Source organism: Centroberyx gerrardi, chromosome 4 (assembly GCF_048128805.1).
Source record: "Centroberyx gerrardi isolate f3 chromosome 4, fCenGer3.hap1.cur.20231027, whole genome shotgun sequence".
In the NCBI taxonomy this organism is placed as follows: domain Eukaryota; kingdom Metazoa; phylum Chordata; class Actinopteri; order Beryciformes; family Berycidae; genus Centroberyx; species Centroberyx gerrardi.
This window is the reverse complement of record NC_136000.1, coordinates 4873488-4896759: the sequence shown is the minus strand read 5'-3', so window position 1 is coordinate 4896759 and position 23272 is coordinate 4873488. Positions and strand designations below refer to the sequence as shown.

The 23272-nt window shown below is 44.5% G+C and overlaps 1 protein-coding gene and 1 pseudogene across 3 annotated transcripts in view; both read left to right on the top strand.

Moving 5' to 3' along the window:
• met (MET proto-oncogene, receptor tyrosine kinase) overlaps positions 1–23272 on the top strand; it is a 73872-nt gene that overhangs the window by 34013 nt on the left and 16587 nt on the right. For all 3 annotated transcript variants that reach the window (XM_078283129.1, XM_078283128.1, XM_071925522.2), the window contains exons 6-12: positions 890–1059; positions 1834–1948; positions 3079–3215; positions 3689–3853; positions 4907–5006; positions 16608–16817; positions 19818–19967. In XM_078283129.1, coding sequence (XP_078139255.1) covers positions 890–1059; positions 1834–1948; positions 3079–3215; positions 3689–3853; positions 4907–5006; positions 16608–16817; positions 19818–19967 — 1047 coding nt within the window. The remainder of the gene's footprint in view (positions 1–889; positions 1060–1833; positions 1949–3078; positions 3216–3688; positions 3854–4906; positions 5007–16607; positions 16818–19817; positions 19968–23272) is intronic.
• Positions 20588–22169, top strand: LOC144538559 (uncharacterized; annotated as a pseudogene).

The following is a 23272-nucleotide window of genomic DNA, read 5'->3' as shown; positions in this document are numbered from 1 at the left end:
GAATTTAAGTGTGTTTTACTGCTGCATTCACTGTACGTCAGTCTGGATAAGAGCCTCAGCGAAAATGCCTAAAATGTAAATATTAGCGTAACCCGAATGTCTTTATATGGGTAGACATTAGAAATAAACTAAATAACAGATGACAGTGGGCACTAACAAACAGCACAAGTCTTCTTACGACGTTATTTTGGAGCAAGAACGTTTTTCAGAAGCTCCAATCTGAAAGTTGAGTCGTCAAATGCCGCCAGTGCTACATATGCATTTAAAGGAGCTACATGTAGTATTTCAATACTAATAAATCATTACCACATTCATTTTGAGACATTAGTATAACTATCGTAAACAAATGAGATAATTGCCGAGAAGCCTGTCAGCCTCTACCGGCCTCTACACTGTATTGGATCTGGAGGGAAATCTGCTGGATCGCTTTACGGCACAAAACAGGAAGAGGTTCTGTTCTTCCAGAGCAAACGGAGCTAAAGCTGAAAGAGTTTCTGGCAGCAGATGGTGGAAGGAGGGAAAGGAAGATGGAGAAATCACTTCCAACATGTTGATCTTCTTCAGTAAAGACAAACAGAGAAACACTAGAAATGCTACACACCACTAGAGACGCTGAAGTATTTTCTTAAGAAGAAATTTAGAAATACTCAAGACTTAGTTTGTATCACAATTCATTAGACAATGATATATTGATGTTTAAAAATGCTAGACGTACAGTAGCAACTTTGAGTAAAGAAACACATGTAAATGGAGGAGACTTAGCACCGATCGTTAGCATTAGCATTACCTTCTCCCATTGATCACTAAAAGCGTAGTAAAGCGTAGTAAAGTGTAAATGTAACTGTTTTGTGTGTGTGTGTGTGTGTGTGTGTGTGTGTGTGTGTGTCAGGTCTGGCCGACCTCTGGACCGCTGCGAGGCTCGACGACGGTGACGCTCTGCGGAAAAAACTTCGGCTTCGACAAGACGGAGAGCTTCAAGACCTCGCTGGTGACGGTGGAGGTGGGCGGAGCTACCTGCAAACTGGCCAGACAAGACCCTGCACACCCTCCCCGCAACAGGTGAGGGGAGGGTGTGTGTGTGTGTGTGTGTGTGTGTGTGTGTGTGTGTGTGTGTGAGCATACAGCTTCTAGATCTCACTAAATACGCACAGTTGCATTCATATATGTGTGAGCAGCTGTCGTGTTTGTGTGTGTGTGTGTGTGTGTGCGCAATATCTGAGAAACCACAGCTGAGAGAGAGATAGAAAGAGAGAGTATTTGTTTTTGTTTGTCCATGCATTTGTGTTTGTTTGTGTGCGTATGTGCGTCAGTTTGTATATGTCTTTGTGAAAGAGACTGTGTCTATGTATCAATCTGTGTGTGCTTGTATGTGTGTACCCGTGTGTGTGTGTGTGTGTGTGGTGGGTGGTGGGTGTTTACGAGATAAAGGGACTTTTAGACCTGTAAGTTGGCGTCCTATAGGGGTAAACTGGTTTAATAGGGGCGATTGTGTTGAAGGAGGAATGTGAAGACCCCCCTTCTCTCCTCCAGACATTCAACACATGACTCCCTTAACTGATAAATTGCTGGAAAAAATCGCTGCATCCAGAGTTTCCACTCTCCCAAATCCACTGGGGCCATACCCGATTCAAAAGCCCCTTTTCGCCCTAAACAACCTCATTACACATTTGAAAAAAAAACAAAAAAACAGCACCCACTCCATCCCAGTTGAAGATTGCCCCTTTGTGCGTTCCCACAGCATAGTACATGATCATTGAATTAGGATAAATGCTGGCTGGCTACGGCAGGGTATAATGCCTGGTCTGTGTGTTGTTTGGGGGGTTTTGTGTTTAGCTGGACTGAGCTGCAGTGTTCCCCCATATCCAATGGGAACTTCACTCCATCAGGACGCACAGTCAAGGTCACCAGTGGCCACAAGGTAGCCAAGATGGAGGGCTTCTCCTTTGTGGTAAGAACTGGGTTTTTCTCTCTTTTGGGTTGGGTTTTTTGTTTTTTTGGCTATATTTATGCTCTTTGTCGCTCAGCAGTGCACTTTGTGATGAACCTGTTTTGTTGCAAGCGGTTTATGAATAGATTTGAACTGACAATATGTAAAAAAAGGAACATAAAGAACAAATACACGCCAAACAGAAACACACACACACACTCATGTTGACTTCTCTGCATGTTTACTTGGTGGCGCTCAGGTCAAAGGTCTTTTTCACAGTTGTGATCCTGCACTACACACCCTTAAAGAGGATGCCACTGACTGTTTGACACCTTTGACATCTGTATGTGTTCTTTGGGACAACGCACTCTTGTGTTGAATCACTATTGTGTCATATTCTATCGAGTGATAGAGAGTAACAAAACACATTTATTTAGAGGCTTTTGCAGTTGCATCACAAAATCTCCTAGCAACCACTGCTGGCGCCATTATGTCTAAATATATACCAACCAGGCTAGAAAAAGAAAGATATCATATCCGAAAAAGCTTGTTGTGGTGTGGCTGTAGATCCATTCAGTAACGTTCTCAGTAAAAGTGAATAGTGTGATAAGGTGGATTTGGTTACTGTGACACAGTAAACTGTCTTGTCTTTAGCCCTAGTCTCTACTCCAAAACACTCTGAGTTGTAGCTTGAGAAGAGTCAGCTCAGTTAACCTGAACAAACTGTTAGCTAGCTAACTAGCCAGCAGGGTCATTTAGCAAAGACACTGATGTTAATTACACTACTAGCCAATAACGCTAGCTTCTACTAGATACGTTAGCTAGTGTGCTAATCACAAACACAAAATCACTGTGATGAAATGATCAGTTCCCCGTCAAAAACATCACAGAAACGATCCATGCCTATTCAGTATTTTGAGACGGGCAAGTTGTACATTTAGAAACAATCAGCTGTTCACAGTTGCACAAGTACTGAGGACCTCCAATATGGCCCCCAGAGGGTGCGTTACCTGAAAGCCTTCTATATGATAATGCCGTGGATAGGGTTAGGATTCAGACTTAACAAAAAGATGAATCCATTCAAATAAAGAGCCAGCGTCTATAAGCACCAGACAGAGTCGGTGTCAGTGTGTGGTGTTCTCGCTGTCCAGGACCCGGTGATCCAGGAGATCTTCCCAGAGTTCGGGCCGAAGTCCGGAGGCACCATGCTGACCATCAGAGGAGCCTTCCTGGACAGTGGGAACAGGAGGGAGGTGACTGTGGGGAAGGCAGTCTGCAAGATCCAGAGGTCAGTCTTCACCTCTCTTTATGTCTCTTATCTCTTTCTTTATGTCTTTCTTTCTTTCTTTATTTGCCTCTCTTTTTCGTTCTAACTCTCTTCCCCCTTCTGTCTGTGTCTTTTCCCTGTCTCTTTCTCTCTCTCTTTCTCAATATATCTCTCCCTCTCCATATAGATCACATACAGATGTAGCTTTTTATGCTTGCTGAACTATATTGCACTTTGGCTCCATTCCTACAAGGAATTATTTAGAAAAATCAAGTTTTTCCTCACATTTCAGCCATCTTATATTATGTAGTTATTTGGTTTTGTTTAAAAATATATGAATTTGGTGTTGCTGTGTAACACTCAAGAAGGAATTCTTTGCAGTACTAATGCAGAAAAAACACATGAAGGGGGACAACAATGGCTACCAGTGTACATACTAAATGATGACAGTATCTCCTTTGTGTTCTCCCTCTCTCCCTCCCCTCCACCACCAGCATGTCGTCCAACATGCTGACCTGTAAGACCCCCCCTCACCCCGATCCCTCCCAGCAGGTGGTGAAGCTGACGATCGATTCGGTGGAGCGCCGCTCCCCCGTCAACTTCACCTACAACGAAGACCCCATCATCAACAGCATCCAGCCCTCGCGCTCCTTCATCAGGTTAGGGTTTTGAGTGATTTCTGTACAGAACAGGGTTTCTAGCAGCACTGAGCAAAAGAGCACCAGAATTTTGACTGGGAAATCCTAAAAAAAGAAAAATCTAAACATCCAGTGTTCTTGTGTTTATTTTCATTGAGACCAAAGAAATGCTAAATACTACAGCTGCAGCCAAAAGTGACATTGTGAGCAATGTACCCCAAACGGCCTCTAGGTCACTTTCATTCATTTTCATTTACTTGCATCTTAAGTCCGAACCCTAACCCTAACCTCAGAGCAAGTCTTGGCCACATACCGTGAAACGTGGCTGGTCAAAAACAGGTTCTGATGCAATGACTTCCTCCATACAAATCAGATTTATACGAAAAAAGACACTCAAAAGTTCAATTTCGTTGTTTAAACTCACTTTGGACGACTTAGAAACAGAATCCAGGTCCACCAAGTGCTGTTCTTCATGTCTGCCTCTAGCTCACCCAGATGAAATTTCAAAATAAAAGTGATTTGTGAATCAAACAACCCCTGCAAACCCAATAAATAGCCTTTTATGGTACAGCATTATGGCCTTGATTTACATTATTGGTTGACATATCACTCTTATTTTGATGCAAGTAAATGCAAATGAATTGCAGCAACATTTTGAGGATTCAGGGCAGATACAGGATAGATGCAGGATGAATGCATGAATGGGAGACTTTTAGGATTTCTACCACTGCACTGTGCTACTATGTAAGTTGTTAATGCAATTCTCTACAGTATGTCTCTGCACCGATGTCACCAAGACTAATTTCCTTTAAATGTGAGTTCTTCATGCTGCTGCACCTCAGAGGAGGTAAGAGAGAGAGAGGGAAAGCGAGGGCGACTTTGACTGAGAATGTCCGTGGATGAGCGGAGACAGATTAGCGCTCTTGTTTTATGGCCGGAGGAAACGAGTGGGAGGTGACGAGTGGCTAAACTGCTAACGCTAACAGCAGGTCCCTCCCACTGGGAATCTACTGTATCTCTGTCTGATGCTAACGCTAACCGAGCCAACATCCGTTCTCTTCCCCCTCCTTCTAGCGGAGGCTGCACAGTGTCGGCTCACGGCTTCTTCCTCCAGTCTGGCCTCCAGCCCCAGATGGTCCTCACCACCGCGCGCGACGCCGAGGTCTTCCACGTGGTGAGTCCACCGGAAATATGCCGGGGAGAAAAGATCTGCAAGTAACAGAAGAAGAGTTTTGTTCCAAAATGAGAGATCCATCATTCGGAAAAAAGTGGCACCTACACTGCAAAAACCGTCCATTTAGTCTCATATTCAGCCTTCAAATCTTGGTTTTCTTTCCAAGAGAAAAATTCTGCCATTTAGGTGAGATAACTCCATTTGTTTCCAATGCAGTTTCATTGTTTCAGGAATTTTCTAGAAATTAGTCACCAGTGAGGCCTTGAAACAAGTTAGAAAAACTAGATCACTGCACTACTATCAAGAAAATGACACTTGATTGTACAAAATTCTTAAAACAAGATTATTTGCATTGAAAACAAGTGAAATTATCGAATCTCATTGGCAGATTTTTTTTCACTTATTTTAAGAAAATTACAATTTTAGGACTCAATAATAGACCTGACAATGACCTGTTAAGATGGACATTTTTTGCAGTGTGTACGCTGACAAAATGATTTGTAACACAAAATTAAAACGATCAATCAATCAGTGGCAGGTAAATTAAGTTAAGTAACTGCTTTACAGCCTGGATCCTCTGTGATTTAGAAATTTCAAATGACGAACTGCAGGTGATGATATTTTTTTCCCAAGATGGATGTAGAGCATTTTGGAAATGAACTCTTCACATACCTCCAGGCCTCTGTAACACGCGTGGTTTTGTCATTATACGTATTAACGCCCCCGAAACCCATCTGAAGAAAGAGGGTTTGACAATGGAAAAGAGCTAAAGTGTTAGACAAGCAGGAGAAGAAAGGAAATGGAAAATCCACAGTCAGGAGGACGGAGCCGTCACCTCTGACTCACACAGTAGCAGAGCGAGGCCTTTAGGATGCTCTGGCTCTCCTCGCCTCCGTCAGCCTTTATTCTACTTACTGCAGGAAGACGATATACACACACACACACACACACATGCATGAAGGAAGTCATCAATGCCTGAGGCTGTCTGGCCTTGACTAAACTACCTGACCCTGAGACTCACCAGGCTTTCAGCACGCTGTCTGAAGGCCCTTAAAATGTCTTAAATTGCCTTAAAAAGGTGTTTAATATAGATAAAATATGTCCTTCAAATCTTTAAGACCGTCTCAGAGGTCTTAAAAAGGTTGTAGTCTCTCGGTGTGCTGCTCCTAGCGAGAAATGAATCCGGTCACGATGAACTATATTATGATAGGTCTACAGTTTTGAAATTGGTCTCTAACTTTCATGTAACTGGTATTAAAAATATCTCAAACGTAACTAGATAAAAACCTGCAAACACCCCGTTCCACATGCAAGAGGCTTGTGACTATCAAAAACAGGAATATAAGGTTAGGGAAAAATGTAACTACACATTATGTTGTTAGGGCTGGCACACTTAAGTAGCAGTTTAACAGCGCAGCTTGACGTCAAATGCTGCAGAAATTGCTGTCACAGCATATCTTGTTGACAAATTCCTTGTATTCTGAGAAGAAATGGACTTAGGACCAGAGCAAATGACGACATCTACAGCTAATATATTACCTGAGGGTCAGGGCTGCACAATTTATCTAAATAATGTCAAAATTGTGATATTGAGGCTGCTGTGCTTTGAGGGAAAGGTGTCTCTGATGCTGTGAGTCCTGCAGATCGAGCCTCTCCCTGTATACAAACAGAGCAAATCCAAATCATTTGCATCTTATTTCCTCCTGGCTCCAGAATCCTTTTGGCACATTGATAACAGAAAACTTATCGATCCTTCACTTGCTGGTAAAAACTTGAAAAAAGCAAAATGCAAAAAAATCCACAAAGAAAATCATCCCATGACGCTGACAAAGAGCATTAAGTCGTCATTTTTTATTGTCTTGCAGCTCATGTAATAAAGGCTTTCTGTCTTCGAGTGCCTTCGTTTCTTTTTGGATCACTGCTTTTATTAACCAGCAAGGATTTAAGTTTTCTAGTATCAGTTTGAATCTAAACAGCACCTGTCTGTTCATATCAGACCCTTTTTAAACTACTGAAGAGGAAATTATATGTGAAAATCTGCATCCACAATCCATACCGCAGACACAATATTCAAGGGGGGGAAAAAGCCGAGTGATTTCTCCGGCCAGCGTTGTGCAGCCTCACCGAGTTTTTTCACGTTGCAGCCAGAAAAAAAGCGGGTGCTGTCTTAAGCAATAACAGCGACGGCCACAACAAGCCACTATTTCAGCTCTCCTCTTCGCGAACCTCCTGACCCTCCGCTCCGCTCCGCTCTTATAGAGCGCTTGGATAACAGTCCCACAGCTTGGGTTTCATCGCAGTCGCTGCTGAAATGGCACCGCATCCTTTGAAAGAAAAAGAAAGAAACGGAGCGCCTTCTTTGTTGGTCGCACTTCAAGAAAATCTAAGTAATTTAAGATTGCATCAAGTCTTAAAGCCCTGCTAATGAGAATATCTAGCAGCGGGGCGAAGTAATGTCACTTTCTTTAATGTAATTCAGTTTATTTTGAGATTTTTTCTAGAAACACGTGGCAAATATTTAAAATAAAGCAGATCTTTCCACTGGTTTGAAGATATTGACGCTTTTTCTTGGAAGTTTCTTGACTTCAATTTTAAGACTCAATACAAGATTCAATTAGTTGCTAAAATGGATATTGTTTTCTGGGCGAAGGCGACACGTTTCTAAGTGAGTCACAACAAACAGTCCTTCACACACAGTGAGGTGTGTGTGTGTGTGTGTGTGTGTGTGTGTGTGTGTGTAATGTTTGGCTTGGGGAGGCGGTCGAGGACAGGCAGTGCTTTGTAATGATGTTATCTCTCATCCTGAGGCACACGCTGCTGCAGGTTCAGTCAGGACACCCTGAGGAGATAATACACTCAGCAAACACACACACACACACACACACACACACACACACACACATACCCGCACAGACACTGATGGCACAGACCTCTATCTCAAATCATAGTCTCAGAATATCCGTCTCCATCTCTAACCTCTCTTTTTCTTTGTCTTACTCTCTTGCTTTCTCTCTCTCCCTCTCTCTCTCTCTCTCTCTCTCTCTCTCTCTGTCTCTCTCTCTCTCACACACACACACACACACACACAGTCTCCCTCTTTCACTCTTATGGCACAACAACTTTCAATCTCAAATCTCTTTCAAACGATATGGTATTATGGTGTCTCTAACCTCGCTCTCACCCTCTTGCTCGCTCTCTCTCTCTCTCTCTCTCTCCAACACACACACGCACACATGCACACACACACAATTACAGACACTCTTATACCACATGAACTCTTAAATCTTGGTGAAAGAATATTCTATTTCAAATGTGTTTCTCTCTCCTCTCCCTTCTCTGTGTCATTTTCTCTCTCTCTCTCTCTCTCTCTCTCTCTCTCTCTCTCACACACACACACACTCACACTCACACACACACACACACACACACACTCACACCCCGGCAGTGTCTCGTCTTTCAGTTTCCCTTTCCCTGGTCATTGACCTGTGTTCAGGTCAGTGGTTGATGGCTCTCTGGGGAGCTCAGGCTTCGTTACACACAGACAACATGAAGCCTGAGGGCTGGAGAGGCTCGTGACTGAAAGGTCGCTGGTTCGAATCCCCAGGCCGTCAAGCCATGTCTGAGCAAGGCACTTAACCCCCAACTGGTAGAAGACTGCAGTAGAAGACTGTGGTTGTACTGGGAGGTTTCCAGATGTGAATGTGTTTAACTGTGTGAATGTGAAGCACGATGTTGCTGGAAAAATCATACATGCTCAGTCAACTTTCCCTGGATGGATAAAGGTAAAAAAAAAACAGTGGAAAGGTCAAAACAGGCCGAGCAAATTGGAGATCGAGAGCAGGATTCACAGTTTTATAGAATAAAATGCTAATCTGAGACAGCGTTTACCTCCTGAGGGGAAATTACAGAACGGAAACCCTGTTGAAATGCTTTCCAGGCTTTGTTTACATGGTGATTTACTGGATTGTAGACTTTTTTCCCACTTTGAAATTTATAGATACAAAGACTGACAGAACATGACAGCTGAACATGGGCTTTGCATGGATTTTAAGGCTGTTAAAGGTTAGTTTTTACATTTGCAATATCTGTAAACACTGGAGTAAAACAGTTGTCTTTTGATTGGGATGGGTTAAGAAAATTACAAAAATCGAATTTTTGCATTGCCTTCCGAGATTTAGACATTCGCATATATTCTGGACTGCATCTTTAAGTCATAGTGAAGTTTAATGGGTGTAATTTGACCAGTGATCCTGGATCAGTACTCAAGTTCTTCGCAGGCTTAGGGTCATTCGGGGTATTAATGTCCTTAATGTGGCAGCTATGGTGCTGCAGGGGTGAGATTTTACACCAGAGGAGGGATCAGTTCACTTTCACGTCGATCAATACAGGCTGTGATTCTCTTCAAAACTTCTATCAAAACTTTATTATATCCTCTCTGTAGAGAAATTGCCACGAGTGAATGGTTTGTCATTAGTGGATGAATTATGGTTTCATCATTTCCCCTATCCTTTCCAATAGCTTGACTTGAGAGTTGAAGCGCAGCTCATCATTGGCTCTGGATCTCGACGAAACACCTGAGTATGCAAAACCCTCAAGAATGGTTGAAAGAAAAAACGTGTTGAAGCGCAGTCTAGCACGATGATAGTTTATTGTTCCATTTAAGATATTGATTTATCTTCTAAATTCGAATAACGGACCAGAAAAGAGTAAATAGAGAGGTCTTCCAGAGAGGGAGCGAGGAGCCTGTATTGAATAAGAACATCAGTGCTAATGATTTAGGATGGGATCATGCCCCGCCGGCCCAGCTGTCGCCTGGTAAATTCCTTCCAGTAAGCGGGATGAGTTAAGGCTCGGCCTGGGAAGGGACAGTATAAGTGTCTTATTGTCTTAACCCCGCGGAATAGAGGCAAGGATCTTCCACAAACGGACGTCCCTAAGGTTTCCAACGCCAGCAGAACGGCCCTATGGGTAATACGAGCCGGCCTGTCATCCCTCTAGAGCCGCGTTCATAAACCTAAGCGGCGATCGGTTTCATCTCCGCTGGGAAGCCGAGCCGCAGATTCCCCCGCTGACGTTCGGTTCATTTGGCGAAATCTGTTCTCCAGTCGGAAGAGAGAGAATCTATGAGATGCAACCACAAACACACACACACACTTACACATTTACACATACACACACATACAAAGACGCTCATCTCAAGCACCTCGCTGGCTTCACACCAAAGCAGGTTGCAGAGAGAAGAAAAACAAGTCTCGCTAACAACAACAACAGAGACCCGGGGTCTCGGCCAAAGCCGGGGCAGAAAAAAAAAACACCGCACCACCCACCCAGCTTTGACTTGATATCTGGCTCTCAGATCTCCAGTAAAGCCCGGTCTCAGCCAATCTCAGCTTTCCCACAAACATGAAAGAGACGTTATTTTTTTTACGATCCGTCGTGAAAAGTTGGCATGGTCACAAAACCAGAGGGGGCTGCACACACAAAAAAAACATCAACGAAAAAAAAAAAAACTGTGAATTTTCACATTACTACAACGCCACATTACCACAAGAGCCAGGGAGCGGCGGCCCGCCTGCCAGCCAGCCAGCGGCGCTCTGCCGGGCTTCACCGCCGCAGAGAGTCCGGTTCAGCTGGAGGCTTCACTTCACCGCAGCCAGACACCTGTCGTCTGAGTTCAGGATTTGGCTCGTTTCACATCAAACTCCTCTTCCCATCTCACGACGGCGGGCGAAATCCCCCAGCTGACACCTGAACGCTTCATGAAGCCTCTTCCCTTTCCCATGCCGTCCACACCCCTTCCCCCCTCCCCCCCCCCCCCCTCCTGGCGAAATCTGGTAGGGAGAAGTGAGTGAAAGTGAATTAGTAACGCTCGCCCCACGCCTCTCTCCCGTGAGCAAGGTGCTTAAACCGCCAACTGCTCCAGCAGAGCCGCTCACTGGCCAACAGGAGAGCACTGTGGTTGTACTGGTGTGAATGTGTGCAGCTGCATGAATGTAAAGCAGGACATTGGTGGAAAAGAGCACATCACTGCTGTTATGTGAAAACCTCGTAACGCCAACCCATTGGATGAAGCTCAAAAATGCATGGTAGTCAAGCTGAAAACAAGGCTGTTTTTCTTAGTTCCTGAAAAGTTGAGATTTTGGGAATACAATTTTCACCGGACAGCAACTAGCTATATCTGCTCAGTCAACCTTCCGCATGAAAGTAAAAAAAAAATACCCAAGAATGAATCAGATTTCAGATTTTAGAGTTTGAGTTACAATCTGTGACACACAAAATACCATCAAACTGCTCTTAGGTTAGTTTAGTTCATTTACATAGTGATAAAACATACAAGTGTAAAAAGAAAAGATAAAACAAAAAAAAAAGTTGCAAATAACCACTATGTGCAGGGAAGAAAAAAAAGCATCTTACCCCAAAACAAACCCGAAAAAAAAAAAAGAAACAAAAGAAATTCACAACAAAAAACTTAAGATGACAAGCAAAGGTTCAGCTGAAGTGGAAAAAAACAGAATCTAACTGTAAACGACAAGGCAGCACAGCATGGTGGGAAGCGGAGGGAAAACTCTGTGGGCATAAATCACTCTAGATTTGACAGGCGGTCTTGTGCGTGGGCGCTCCGTTATGACTTTGGCTTTTTCGCAGGCCGTTACGGTAACGACCCTGCTGGGACGGCGGAGCTTTTCTGGACCGCTGCTTCTCTCATCGCCCCGCAGCGGCAAACCTCTCGCCCCGCTCGCCGCCCCGACACGCCGGGCCGATTGTATTTACAGCTGCTCCCGACCCGCGGGCCGCGCGCCTCCTCCGCGCAAATAAGAGGAGACATCGGCCAAACAATGAAACTGACTGAGGTTTCCACTAATTCACAGGATATTTTTCCTTGCTGCCCCAGGGGGGAGATTTAACCCTCCAGTCCCACTGTGTGTGTGTGTGTGTGTGTGTGTGTGTGTGTGTGTGTGTGTGCGTGTGTGTGTGTGTGTCATTGGATTGCTTTTGTTGGATGACCCCCCTCACCCCCCCTGCACCCCCCTCCCCCAGCCATGACTGCAGTTGTTTGGAGTGAATTAAGCCTGGTTGTGTGTGTATTTGTCTTCATTTGAGTGTGTGTGCCTGTCTATCTTTGTGTGTGTGCAAGTGTGCATGTGTATGTGTGTGTGTGATGTATTTGAATGTGTGCATGTCTGCCTTTGTGTCTGTATTCGGTGTGTGTGTGTGTGAGAATGTGTGTGGATGAGTGTGTGTCTGCATGCATGCACATGTGTTTGTGTGCCAGTACATGTGTGTGATTGTGTGCACGTCTGGGTCTGTGCATGTGTGTGTACATTCATCTGCATTTGAGTGTGTGTGTGTGTATGTTTTACAATTGTGCATTTGTGTTTGTGTGTGTGAGTATGTGTGTGTGTGAGAGAGACAATGTGTGTGTGCACGTCTGCGTTTGCAAGTATGTGTTTGTGTCTTTATGTGTGTGTTCATGAGTTTGTGCATGCATATACACATTGTGTGTGTGTGAGTGTGTGTGAGTGTGTGTGTGTGTGTGTGTGTGTGTGTGTGTGTGTGTTCTCCATCTGGGCTGCTACAGCTCTCTGGGGAGCCAGGTTTGGAAGTGTATGAAGCCGCTAACAGGAAGTTTCAGCAACACTTCAGCAGAGCTGCAGCTACTGCGCTCAGGAGATCAATCACAGATCAGCTGGAGCTGCAGATCAATCACAGTGTCGGAAGTCAGATATTGACCAGATATTGACCAGTTTGACAACCTTTTCTGGAGTAGAATAAACTTTACAGGCTCATAAAGGATCATAAAATACATGATTCAGATGTTTTTCTTAACCTTTTACCGGCATGCTGTTTTTCCATCATTGCGCTGCTTTACGTTCTCACAGTTGCACACAGGAGCGTCTATTCACTAAACCACAAAGTCTGGGAAAGTCCCTGCATCTAATATCATTTGCTACCAAACCTTCCAAACCTGCTTGTATCAACTAAAATGCTAGAGATGCGTGAAGAATGGATGACTGACAAGATAATATTATTTGATCAGTGTTATTAGTCACCAAACTATCAGCTTAGAGGGAACATTGGTCTTCAAAGCTCCCCTGATGTGATTATAAATATATTTCTGGCGATCTTTGCTTGATCTTTGCGCTCCGTTATAATAATAAAATTTGCAAGATCAAATTTTGATTAATTTAATATAAGGTATGGCAAGTGCCGCACCTTTCAAAACCGCAGCTCCACTTGCTCAGTGGCACCTTGGCAGTATTACAGAGGGAGGGGAGAGCTTTACCCATTCACTCCCATTCACTTTGATGTACTTCACAACATATGGCATAAAGCCAGGACTTACAGACGGGGATTATAGTGTTATAGTGAGCCTAGCTGTGATATCAACTCAACTTTGAAATGCAACAGAGTAGGGTGGCCACTGGGTGAGACAGACCGTCCCGTAACTGAGAAGTCACAGGTTTGATCCCTGTCTCAAAAATGATCCAAAACACTCACTCATTGTAAGTCAGTCCGGATAAGAGCGTGAGCTAAATGTCCAAAACGTAACTGTAAGCTTCCCACTCTCTAAACATGAGTGTAACGGCGGTGTTTGTTGTGTTGAGAGATTAGAGAAGCGTGTGTTGACCTGAGGACCTTTTTCCTGCCTCCTGTCCGCGTGGGATATCGACTCAAGGACGCCTTTACCTTTGTAGCCCAAAAGATAAACACGCGCTATCTAAGGCTCTTACCACACCGCAAATATCAACATTTATCTTCCAGCGCAGACCCGAACTAGTTTGGTTAGTTCAGAGTGTGCGAGGCCTTTGTGAGGAGCGTTTTTTTAGTGGAATCTGCTGCCTTCACACTTTTTTTAGGCTCACACACATCATGGATTGATGTGTGTTTTGATTAATGAGTACACCGCAATCTCACACAGTTCATCCTCGCCTTCAGCTTACCGCAGAAATATTGAACCACAGCTCTGGGGTCTGGGCATAAAATGAAAATGGCAAGTGTGAGCTTTGTGTTTGTTGTGATCTAAGGAAGAAATATGACATGCTGACAGGCAGAGAAGGAGATAATAGAGGGTATAATCACAGTTGGCCTCTTTACTGCTGCTACTACTGTTGCTTGTCAAGTCGTATCAGCAGCAACTTTCAGATTAGTGCACCCATTTGTTTTTCATATTCTTTCTTCTTTTTTTTTCATTCGGTTCCTTTTCTTTCTCTTTTCTGGGAATGTTGCCCCAGATCCCGATCCCAACAACACCTCCAGTTGGACGCTGTTCCCTTATAAGACAGCTCGCTTCCCAAAACCTCCACCCACTCACTGTTTGTAAAACTGATGACTGTGATTGTACTGTTTACTGCGCTGCGTGTGAGTTTCACTTTTCCACCACTTTACCTTTGGTATAGTGAGTTGTTGAGGGTGTGAAATGCAACAATATGTGTCTGAATGTGTAGGGAAGAAAGGGGCAAGATGAGCCACTTTTTACATTTTTGTGCTACTGCGGCTAAAAATAAATGTTTTTATTTCAAACAATAATTGCTATGTATACTCAGGATTGTTGGCCATCCATGGTAATTAAAACATTTATTGTAGCTTTTAGAAGTACAACATGTAGAATTGTATTTTTAGAAGTACGACACATAAAAAAAAATGTTTGGTTCAACTTGCCCCAGGGTTAATGGTGCATATTTACCCCACTACCACCATTTTGACAAAACTGCTTCACACAGCAAAACATGACCACAGTTATGTTAAGTTTATTATCTAATATTGTACCTTATAAAGCTTTAATCTAATATATAATAAAGCATCAAAGTCCTACTAGATACAAAAATCATGATGAAATTTGACACTTGACATAGCAAAAATTATATATTTTTTTACCTGTCTCTCTTACCTCTTTCTCCTCTTCCTCTCCTCCGTCAGGGAAATTAATTGCACTTCCTAAATCTGTGATCACATGATTAATCTTGTGTATGGTTTCCTTAAAACAAGGGGTGGCTCGTCTTACCCACAGGCTCAACTTACCCCGTTCTCCCCTATATCTCTGAGTGCATGCGTGTATCTTTGTACATGAGCGTTCGTCGGTGTGTAAATGCACACACATGGTGTCAAATGAGTGTGTGTTTGTGTGCTGCCCATACAAAGACACAATGATAATGTAGTGATAACATTACCACAACATTTCATTGACATGTATGCTCCATGGCTTTTGAATGGAGCGTTTCAAATGACGTTTCCCTTTGAAAGCAACACGCAGCTTTCATTGTGCAAACTAGCGTTCGACTGATATGGGTTTTTAAAGGCTGATATCAATATTTTTGGATTAAACATCCATCATATTGGGGATGCATGACATGTATCTATGTAACAAGGGTGCTTGTGCTGTTTTAGGTGCTTGAATGGGGAGGATGCATGATTGGATTGAGTGAAATTACCTTGCCACTACATTTTCCAAGTAGAAAATCACAGAGCTATGTCTTGGTAGGTGGATGTCCAGTTGATTGATGCTTGTTTGACTTCTACCGTACTGCCTGGTGTACGAGAGCACACTGGATTTCCCTTATGCGGGACTCTGGAGCTCTGTAAAGCCTAAACAGTGCATGCCATAATTCCCCTAAAGCACTGTGCATGGGAAAAAACCAACAAACGCATGAACGACCGCACACACAGAGCCCGACTCTCCTCCTGAGCATCTAATAAAAGGCCAATACCAACCCTGGTGCGAACACATGAGGTTTTAATCTTTGCCGTGTAAACACAGCAAACGACGAGTCTCCATCCCCGCTAGATCATCTTAAACTGAAGTTCGCTGGAAACGAGACGAAGCGCCGCCACACCTCAATAAAAAAAAAAAGGACTTAAGGTGTTTTTATTTTCCGTGCCTTCTGTCTCTCGTTCTGGGGGCTTAATGAACACAAAAGCTGTGAGGCCTCGCTGGGCCGAGTCCAAGGCGGGATGAAGCTGTGTTGTGCCCTCGGGACAGGCGTTAAACGGGTACACGGGCGGCGTCTCCTGTAATGTGACGAGTGTAAAAGGAGCTGCCAAGCTGAGGATTACCGCACACTCATTATACTGTATGACTGTATGAGTGAAGAGCTGGAGGGGGCCGCGGTGCGCTGTCTTAACTTTGGGTGCTGGGGAGGGGTTTATATCTTTCTGTGTGTGTACGTGTGTGTGTGTGTTCTTGTATTTCTATCCTCGTAGGGACCAAATGGATAGAAAGATAAGGAATATTTCTGCTTTTCACTTGTTCAAGGGGCTATTTTAGGATTTTTTAAGATTAGAATTAGGATTAGGTTTAGTTTAGGCTAAGGTTTAAGGTTAGGTTTGTGGTGGTGAGGGTTAAGGTTAGCGTTAGGCGTTAGTCAATGCAAGGTCTAGGAATAGAAACGTGTCTGTGTGTGTGTGTTTGTGTTTACTTTATATAATTCTAATCTTTGTGTGTGCGATTTCAATGAATGTGTCCTTTCTGTTAAGCTGTGTTTACAGGTGTATGTGTGTATGCATCTGTGTGTGTGAATGTGTGTACACGCCGCCTGGGTGTGCTACAAAACAATATTTTTCTAACCTGTGTGTTTGCGTTCCCCGCCCACCTGTCCGCTGCAGAGCTGTGTGTACGGGGAGAACCGGACGTCGGTCCAGTGCACCACGCCCTCGCTGGCCAAGCTGGCCCTGCTGCCGCCGGTGGTCACCAAGGTGGCCTTCGTCCTGGACGGCTTCTCCACGCCGCAGTGGGACCTGATCTACGTGGAGGACCCGCTCTTCCAGGACCCCAAACTCACCTCCAAGGACAACAAGAGCATCGTGGAGCTCAAGGTGAGAGAGTTGGTCCAGTGAACCAGTAGCGGGAAGAGGGGTGTTTTCCCAGTACAACCACAGTCTTCCGCTTGCATTACAGGCTCAGTAGTTGTTGAAGGAGAGGAGAGCGTCACTCATTCACTTTCACACATATAATAAAGCTTTGAAATACAAAACAGCAGCGTTACAGGTTTGATCCCACTACAGCCAATGTGTCCATCAACAGCCATGTGTGCCAGGGTTCGCACAAGGTCCTTAAACTTAACTTTTCAAAATTTGAGTACTGTAATACCTGGAAAATAAGCCTGTCATGTGAGTAAGTGCTTCAAAAGACCTTGAACTAAATAAATAAATAAGATGTTTGCAGTGCTTGACAGAATGCAAGTCGAAACATGGCTGTTGAAACACAGTAAGGTTTCACGGAAATGTTTCTTGCTTTTGTGTGGAGTCCTTATGAACAGAAAAATAGCGCTGGAAAAAGTCACTGAAAGTCCTTTAATAGATTTAATATTGTCTGTATGAAGACTGGTGTGCATCACCTAAATATCTTAAGGCATTAACAGATTTCTTACTCTTTGAAACTGTGTTATTCCAAATTCTGAGCTGTGCTTTAATGGACGGTACTGAATGGGATGAATTGACATTTTGGCACTGGGTTGAAGTTAATTCTGTCACTGCACTTTGCTTCCCAGTCTATACACACACACAAATTCACCCACACACACACACAACTGTGGTCCGGGCCGAGTTGGGAAGGAAACAATACTGAAAGAAAAACAGGAAGTAGAGTCTGTTTCCCATCGTTTACCCCCCCCCCCCCCCCCCCCACCTCTCCATGTATTCTCTGTATCGGCTTGTATTGTTCTGCCTGCCGAGGTCAAAGCCCTTGACATATTAACGCTACCTTTTCAAACCGGCCACCGCAGTCCCCGAGGTCTGTTTTAAGAAAACAATGAAAAACATATTTTACTCCTTTTCTTTCTTTCATTTTTTTTTGTCGACTGCGGCTCGACGGTTAGTGGCAGCTGTGCTGAAAACGGGTCGCACGGGATCCTGGCTCCTTTTTTTTCTTTCTTTCTTTTCCCAGACGTGACCTTGGCCCCCGACGCTAAATCCACCACCAACCGCCCCCTCCCTCCATCCCTTCATCCCTCCCTTCAGTCCAGACAAACCCCCAGTTTATACCCAGGGGGCCGGTACCCGCCATCGCACCGAAACACGCCACATTTAACGCCATCTGATAACTCTGGCCCGAAATGGCCTCCAGTAAAGGGCAGACGCTGGGCTCGTTTAGCGCCATCTGATAACTCCGGCCCCAAAATGTCTGCCAATTAAGGACAAATACAGGGGATGTTTAGCTCTGACTGACAGCTCCGCACCAACATGGCCGCAGATCAAGCGTCCAGGCTGTTTGTTTTGGCTGGCGGCCGCGCTCTTATCGCTGCTCTGATCGCTGCATGGGAGGGTGAGAAGCATCTCAGCTCCCATTATCATCATTACACTTGATTTAGAGTGACTGGTATTATTATTATGGAGGCTTTTTAATAACTCTTCTCTGTGGCGTGTGTTGTCCCGTATGAAGCCGTGGAACACGCTAAATAAGGGTTTTGTTGGACGAGCTTGCAGTGTTGACTTTGTGTGCGTCCTAATTGCACACAAGTGGGTGAATTAGTGGTTTGTCTTGCTGTGTTTGTGGACTGATGAGTTTGTGGACTGCAGTGTGTGTGTGTGTGTGTGTGTGTGTGTGTGTGTGTGTGCAGAGAGCAGGAACAGGTGCGGGCCTCCACTCTGTGTCAAATTGGAAAATCCCAAGCTGTCACGCGAGGAATGTGATCATTCTCTTTATTGCCTTCTGCCGCACTCAAACAAGTGTGTGTGTGTGTGTGTGTGTGTGCATGTGAGATAGAGAGAGAGAGAAAATAAGAGGAAGAAAAACAAAATGAAAGAGAGAGAAAGAGAGAGAACAAGAAAGAGTGAGAGAGTATGAAACAAAGGGGGAGAGAGTGAGTTTAGTCTGAGCTGCTGGAGTGTGATTTGTTTCACAGTTTCCCATCAAACAACACACACTCATTAACTCAATTACACACACACACACACACACACACATGTCTCTCTGCTTCCAGTCAGATCTCAGAGGGGGCGTTTGTTGTCGTCCCACGGAGGGTCACATGACCTGAGCGACTGGCTCTCTCTTACTCTTCAGTTTATGCTCCATCCTCTCGATCCCCTCTCTATAAATCACTGTTAACTCTGACAGGATGACAGACGGGCCGCTCCGCTCCGATCCATCTGATGTAGCACAGTATTACCTCACCTCTCTTTCACCTCTGTTTCAAAATGTCAGTATAAGCTAAATAACAAGTCTCAAGTTTACTATTCAGTATCGCTAAAATATGTTTCCAGTCTATAAAACCGATATCACTTTGTCGACCAGGTTACTCACCAGCCTTTTAAAAGTCCCCTAATGTGTTTTAAAGCTGCACTATGCACTTCATGCTGAGTCTTTGTTTTCTGGTTCCACTGTTTTCATCTGGCTGACGTCTTATTTTAGAATGAAACTCCTCATCTGTTTCATCTATCATCAGGATGCTGTGACCTCTGACCTTTGACCCTCTAGCTAACTGTAATGTTGTAATGTAATGATCCAGAAATTGAAGCTTTTTCTGCTGTTGACCTCACTGTAAATGTCTCTTTCTCTCTCCTCCCTCTCTTCCCAACCTCCATCTCTCCCCCACCCCCATCACTCTGCCTTCCTTCCCTTCCTTCACTCCTTTCCTCCCTTTTTGTCTCTCCTCCCTTCCTCCCTACCTCCTTCCCTTCCTTTCCCACCCCCCACCCCTCTCCTCCCTCCCTGTCTCTTTCCCTGCTTCTCTCGGTTTCTCTCCCTTCCTCCCTGTCTTCTTCCTTGTCTTTTTCCTCTCACTCTCCCCTCCCATCCTCCTTCTCTCTCTCTCTCTCTCTCTCTCTCTCTCTCTCTCTCTCTCTCTCCCCCCCCCCCCCCCTCCACTCCTCCCTCAGGGTGACCGGATGGACCGGGAGGCGATGAAGTGTCAGGTTCTGACTGTTTCCAACCACAGCTGTGAGAGTCTCATTCTGGTGGGAGACACTCTGGAGTGCACCGTCCCCACCGAGCTGCAGACCGCCTCCGCCAAGGAGCTGCAGGTGGAGGTGAGGCCCGCACACACACACACACACACACACACAGAGACACATAGACACACACCGAGATACAGATACACACACTGAGACACACACACGGAGACACACACCAAGACACACACACGTGCTCCGAGACACACGCACACGTGCATTCATACACACACACAGGTCCCCAACTAGACACTTTTACCGCTTATTTACCCTCCCCTCCCCCTCCCAACGCACACACACACATACACACACACACACACACACACACACACACACCACCTCTTCTTACCCCTTGCAACAATCAGTCAACGAGAACACTCCAATCCAGACAGGCTCTTGTCTATAGAGACACCCCGATCACCCACACATGCACACACACACACACACACACACACACACACACACACACAACACACTGACACACACACACACATACATCCACTCCACTCCACTCAATGGATGTCTTGTTCCAACATCCCTGCATCTTGACAGGAAAGAAAAGCTTGTGTGTGTGTTTGAAGTGGTGTTTGGATGGCAGAGCAGAGTGTGTGTCAGTGTGTGGAAGACAGAGAGAGAGAGAGAGAGAGAGAGAGTGGAAGAGTGGTTGCACAAATTTAAACAAAAGTGAAAAGCATCTCTTGCAGACAACATGCTGACAGTAAAGCTCTGCTTGATATGAATGAGACTGGCTTACTGTTTTAGACACAGAGCAACAGGCTTGCTTTGCATTTTACTGTAAACCAGTGATGGGCAACAGACTTGGCAGCTCAAGCCATGGGTAAGACAAAAGTACTGTAACAAGTTACTCTAAATAAAGAGTAACTTTGTAATGTAACTAGTTACTTTTTAAGGTAGGTGACTAAGTAAAGTGACTATTTAAATAACTTCCCCCAGCACTGCTTCCAATAGATTTAACAAATCAAATACTGTGACCTGAAAATGATGTATGAAAGAGAAGAGAAGAGAAGAGAAGAGAGGAGAGGAGAGGAGAGAAGAGAAGAGAAGAGAAGAGAAGAGAAGAGAAGAGAAGAGGAGAGAAGAGAAGAGAAGAGAAGAGAAGAGAAGTCAAAGTCAAGTCAAATTTATTTGTAGAGCACATTTCATACAGAAAGCAACACAATGTGCTTCACAAGGCCAAGAGCAATACATGTATAATAAAATAAAATATGAACATACAAGAGAAGAGACGAGAAGAGAAGAGAAGAGAAGAGAAGAGGAGAGAAGAGAAGAGGAGAGGAGAGAAAGAGAAAAGAAGAGGAGAGAAGAGAAGAGAAGAGGAGAGAAGAGAAAGAGAAGAGAAGAGGAGAGAAGAGAAGAGAAGAGGAGAGAAGAGAAAAAAAGAGAAGAGACGAGAAGAGGAGAGAAGAGAAGAGAAAGAGAAAAGAAGAGAAGAGAAGAGGAGAGGAGAGAAGAGGAGAGAAGAGGAGAGGAGAGAAAGAGAAAAGAAGAGAAGAGGAGAGGAGAGGAGAGGAGAGAAAGAGAAAAGAAGAGAAGAGGAGAGAAGAGAAGAGGAGAGGAGAGAAAGAGAAGAGGAGAGGAGAGAAGAGAAGAGGAGAGAAGAGAAAAGAAGAGACGAGAAGAGGAGAGAAGAGAAAGAGAAAAGAAGAGAAGAGGAGAGAAGAGGAGAGAAGAGGAGAGAAGAGAAGAGAAAGAGAAAAGAAGAGAAGAGAAGAGGAGAGGAGAGAAGAGGAGAGGAGAGGAGAAAAGAAAGAGAAAAGAAGAAAGAGGAGAGAAGAGGAGAGAAGAGACAAGAAGAGGAGAGAAGAGAAGAGAAAAGAAGAGAAGAGGAGAGAAGAGAAGAGGAGAGAAGAGAAAAGAAGAGAAGAGGAGAGAAGAGAAGAGAAGAGAAGAGGAGAGAAATTAAAGTCACAGTGTCTGTTTCCAAACAGTCCAACAACTGGATCACACAGCAGAACTCCACATCATATCACTTATCATCAGTTCATATGGAAAGTCCCTTTGTTTGCATTGCCAGCCTCACTGAAGGAATTTCACCAATAAAAGGTTTCATATGGTTTTGTATCACAGCACCTGCTGCTGAGGAGAGGAGAGGCTGACTCACTCTGCCAGAGACTGAGTGATGATAGATGGACAAAGAATGTGCAGAATGTAGTTATGAAGTGTGTGTGTGTGTGTGTGTGTGTGTGTGTGTGAGAGAGAGAGAGAGAGCGAGAGAGAGAAAGTAGAGCTTCTGTCTCCACTGTTCATTCCATTGCCCAACATTACTTTCTTTTTATTATCAGAATTAGTTTGATTTTATTTATTTTTTTAATTTATTTTATGTGTAAATTTTTATATATTTTATGTTTATTTTATTTTATTTTTTTATTATTAATGCTATATTTAGGTATATTTAGGTAATCCCATTGAAATCAAAATTTTGTTTTTTCAAGAGAAACCTAGCCAAGAAAGCAGTCAGCATCAAAGTTGCAGACAAACACCATGTAACAATGTGCATACGTTTAAAAAAAATAAAGAAAATAAAGAAAATATATAATACTTAAAAAAAGAGAGCAAAGTCAAAATTCCCAGTAGGATGCAGCAGTCGGATCATTCTGCCGTCGGCCATATTGAGCTCTTCATTCTCCGCTCATGGAAAACACCGCATTCCTCCATCGTTCCAGATCATTTACAGGAAACTTCAGTAACTGTTCCTGTCCCGGTGCAGTCTCTGTCCCGATGCAGTCTCTGTCCCAGTGCAGTCTCTGTCCCGATGCAGTCTCTGTCCCGGTGCGGTCTCTGTCCCGGTGCGGTCTCTGTCCCGATGCAGTCTCTGTCCCGGTGCAGTCTCTGTCCCGATGCAGTCTCTGTCCCGGTGCAGTCTCTGTCCCGGTGCAGTCTCTGTCCCGGTGCGGTCTCTGTCCCGATGCAGTCTCTGTCCCGGTGCAGTCTCTGTCCCGATGCAGTCTCTGTCCCGGTGCAGTCTCTGTCCCGGTGCAGTCTCTGTCCCGGTGCAGTCTCTGTCCCGATGCAGTCTCTGTCCCGGTGCAGTCTCTGTCCCGGTGCAGTCTCTGTCCCGGCCTTATAAACCAGCTCAGGCAGAGTTTATCACACAGTGTGATGAGTGAGGAGACTCCACCGGCACCGGCTGTCTGCTCATCTGAAAACAAGTCGAGCGTCGTCGACTCATGAGAAGTGGAGCGATGGAAGATGAAACTCCCACTCGCTGTCTCTTACTCACCATCAAACTTATTATAACCTTTATTTCAGCCGGTAAACACATAAAACTTAAAGGAAAAAGCCATGCTGAATGCAAAAAGTTCAGGCCCCCTCTGGGAGTTGTCAGAAGGCATTCTGGGCAACGTAGGAATTCACTAACTGAA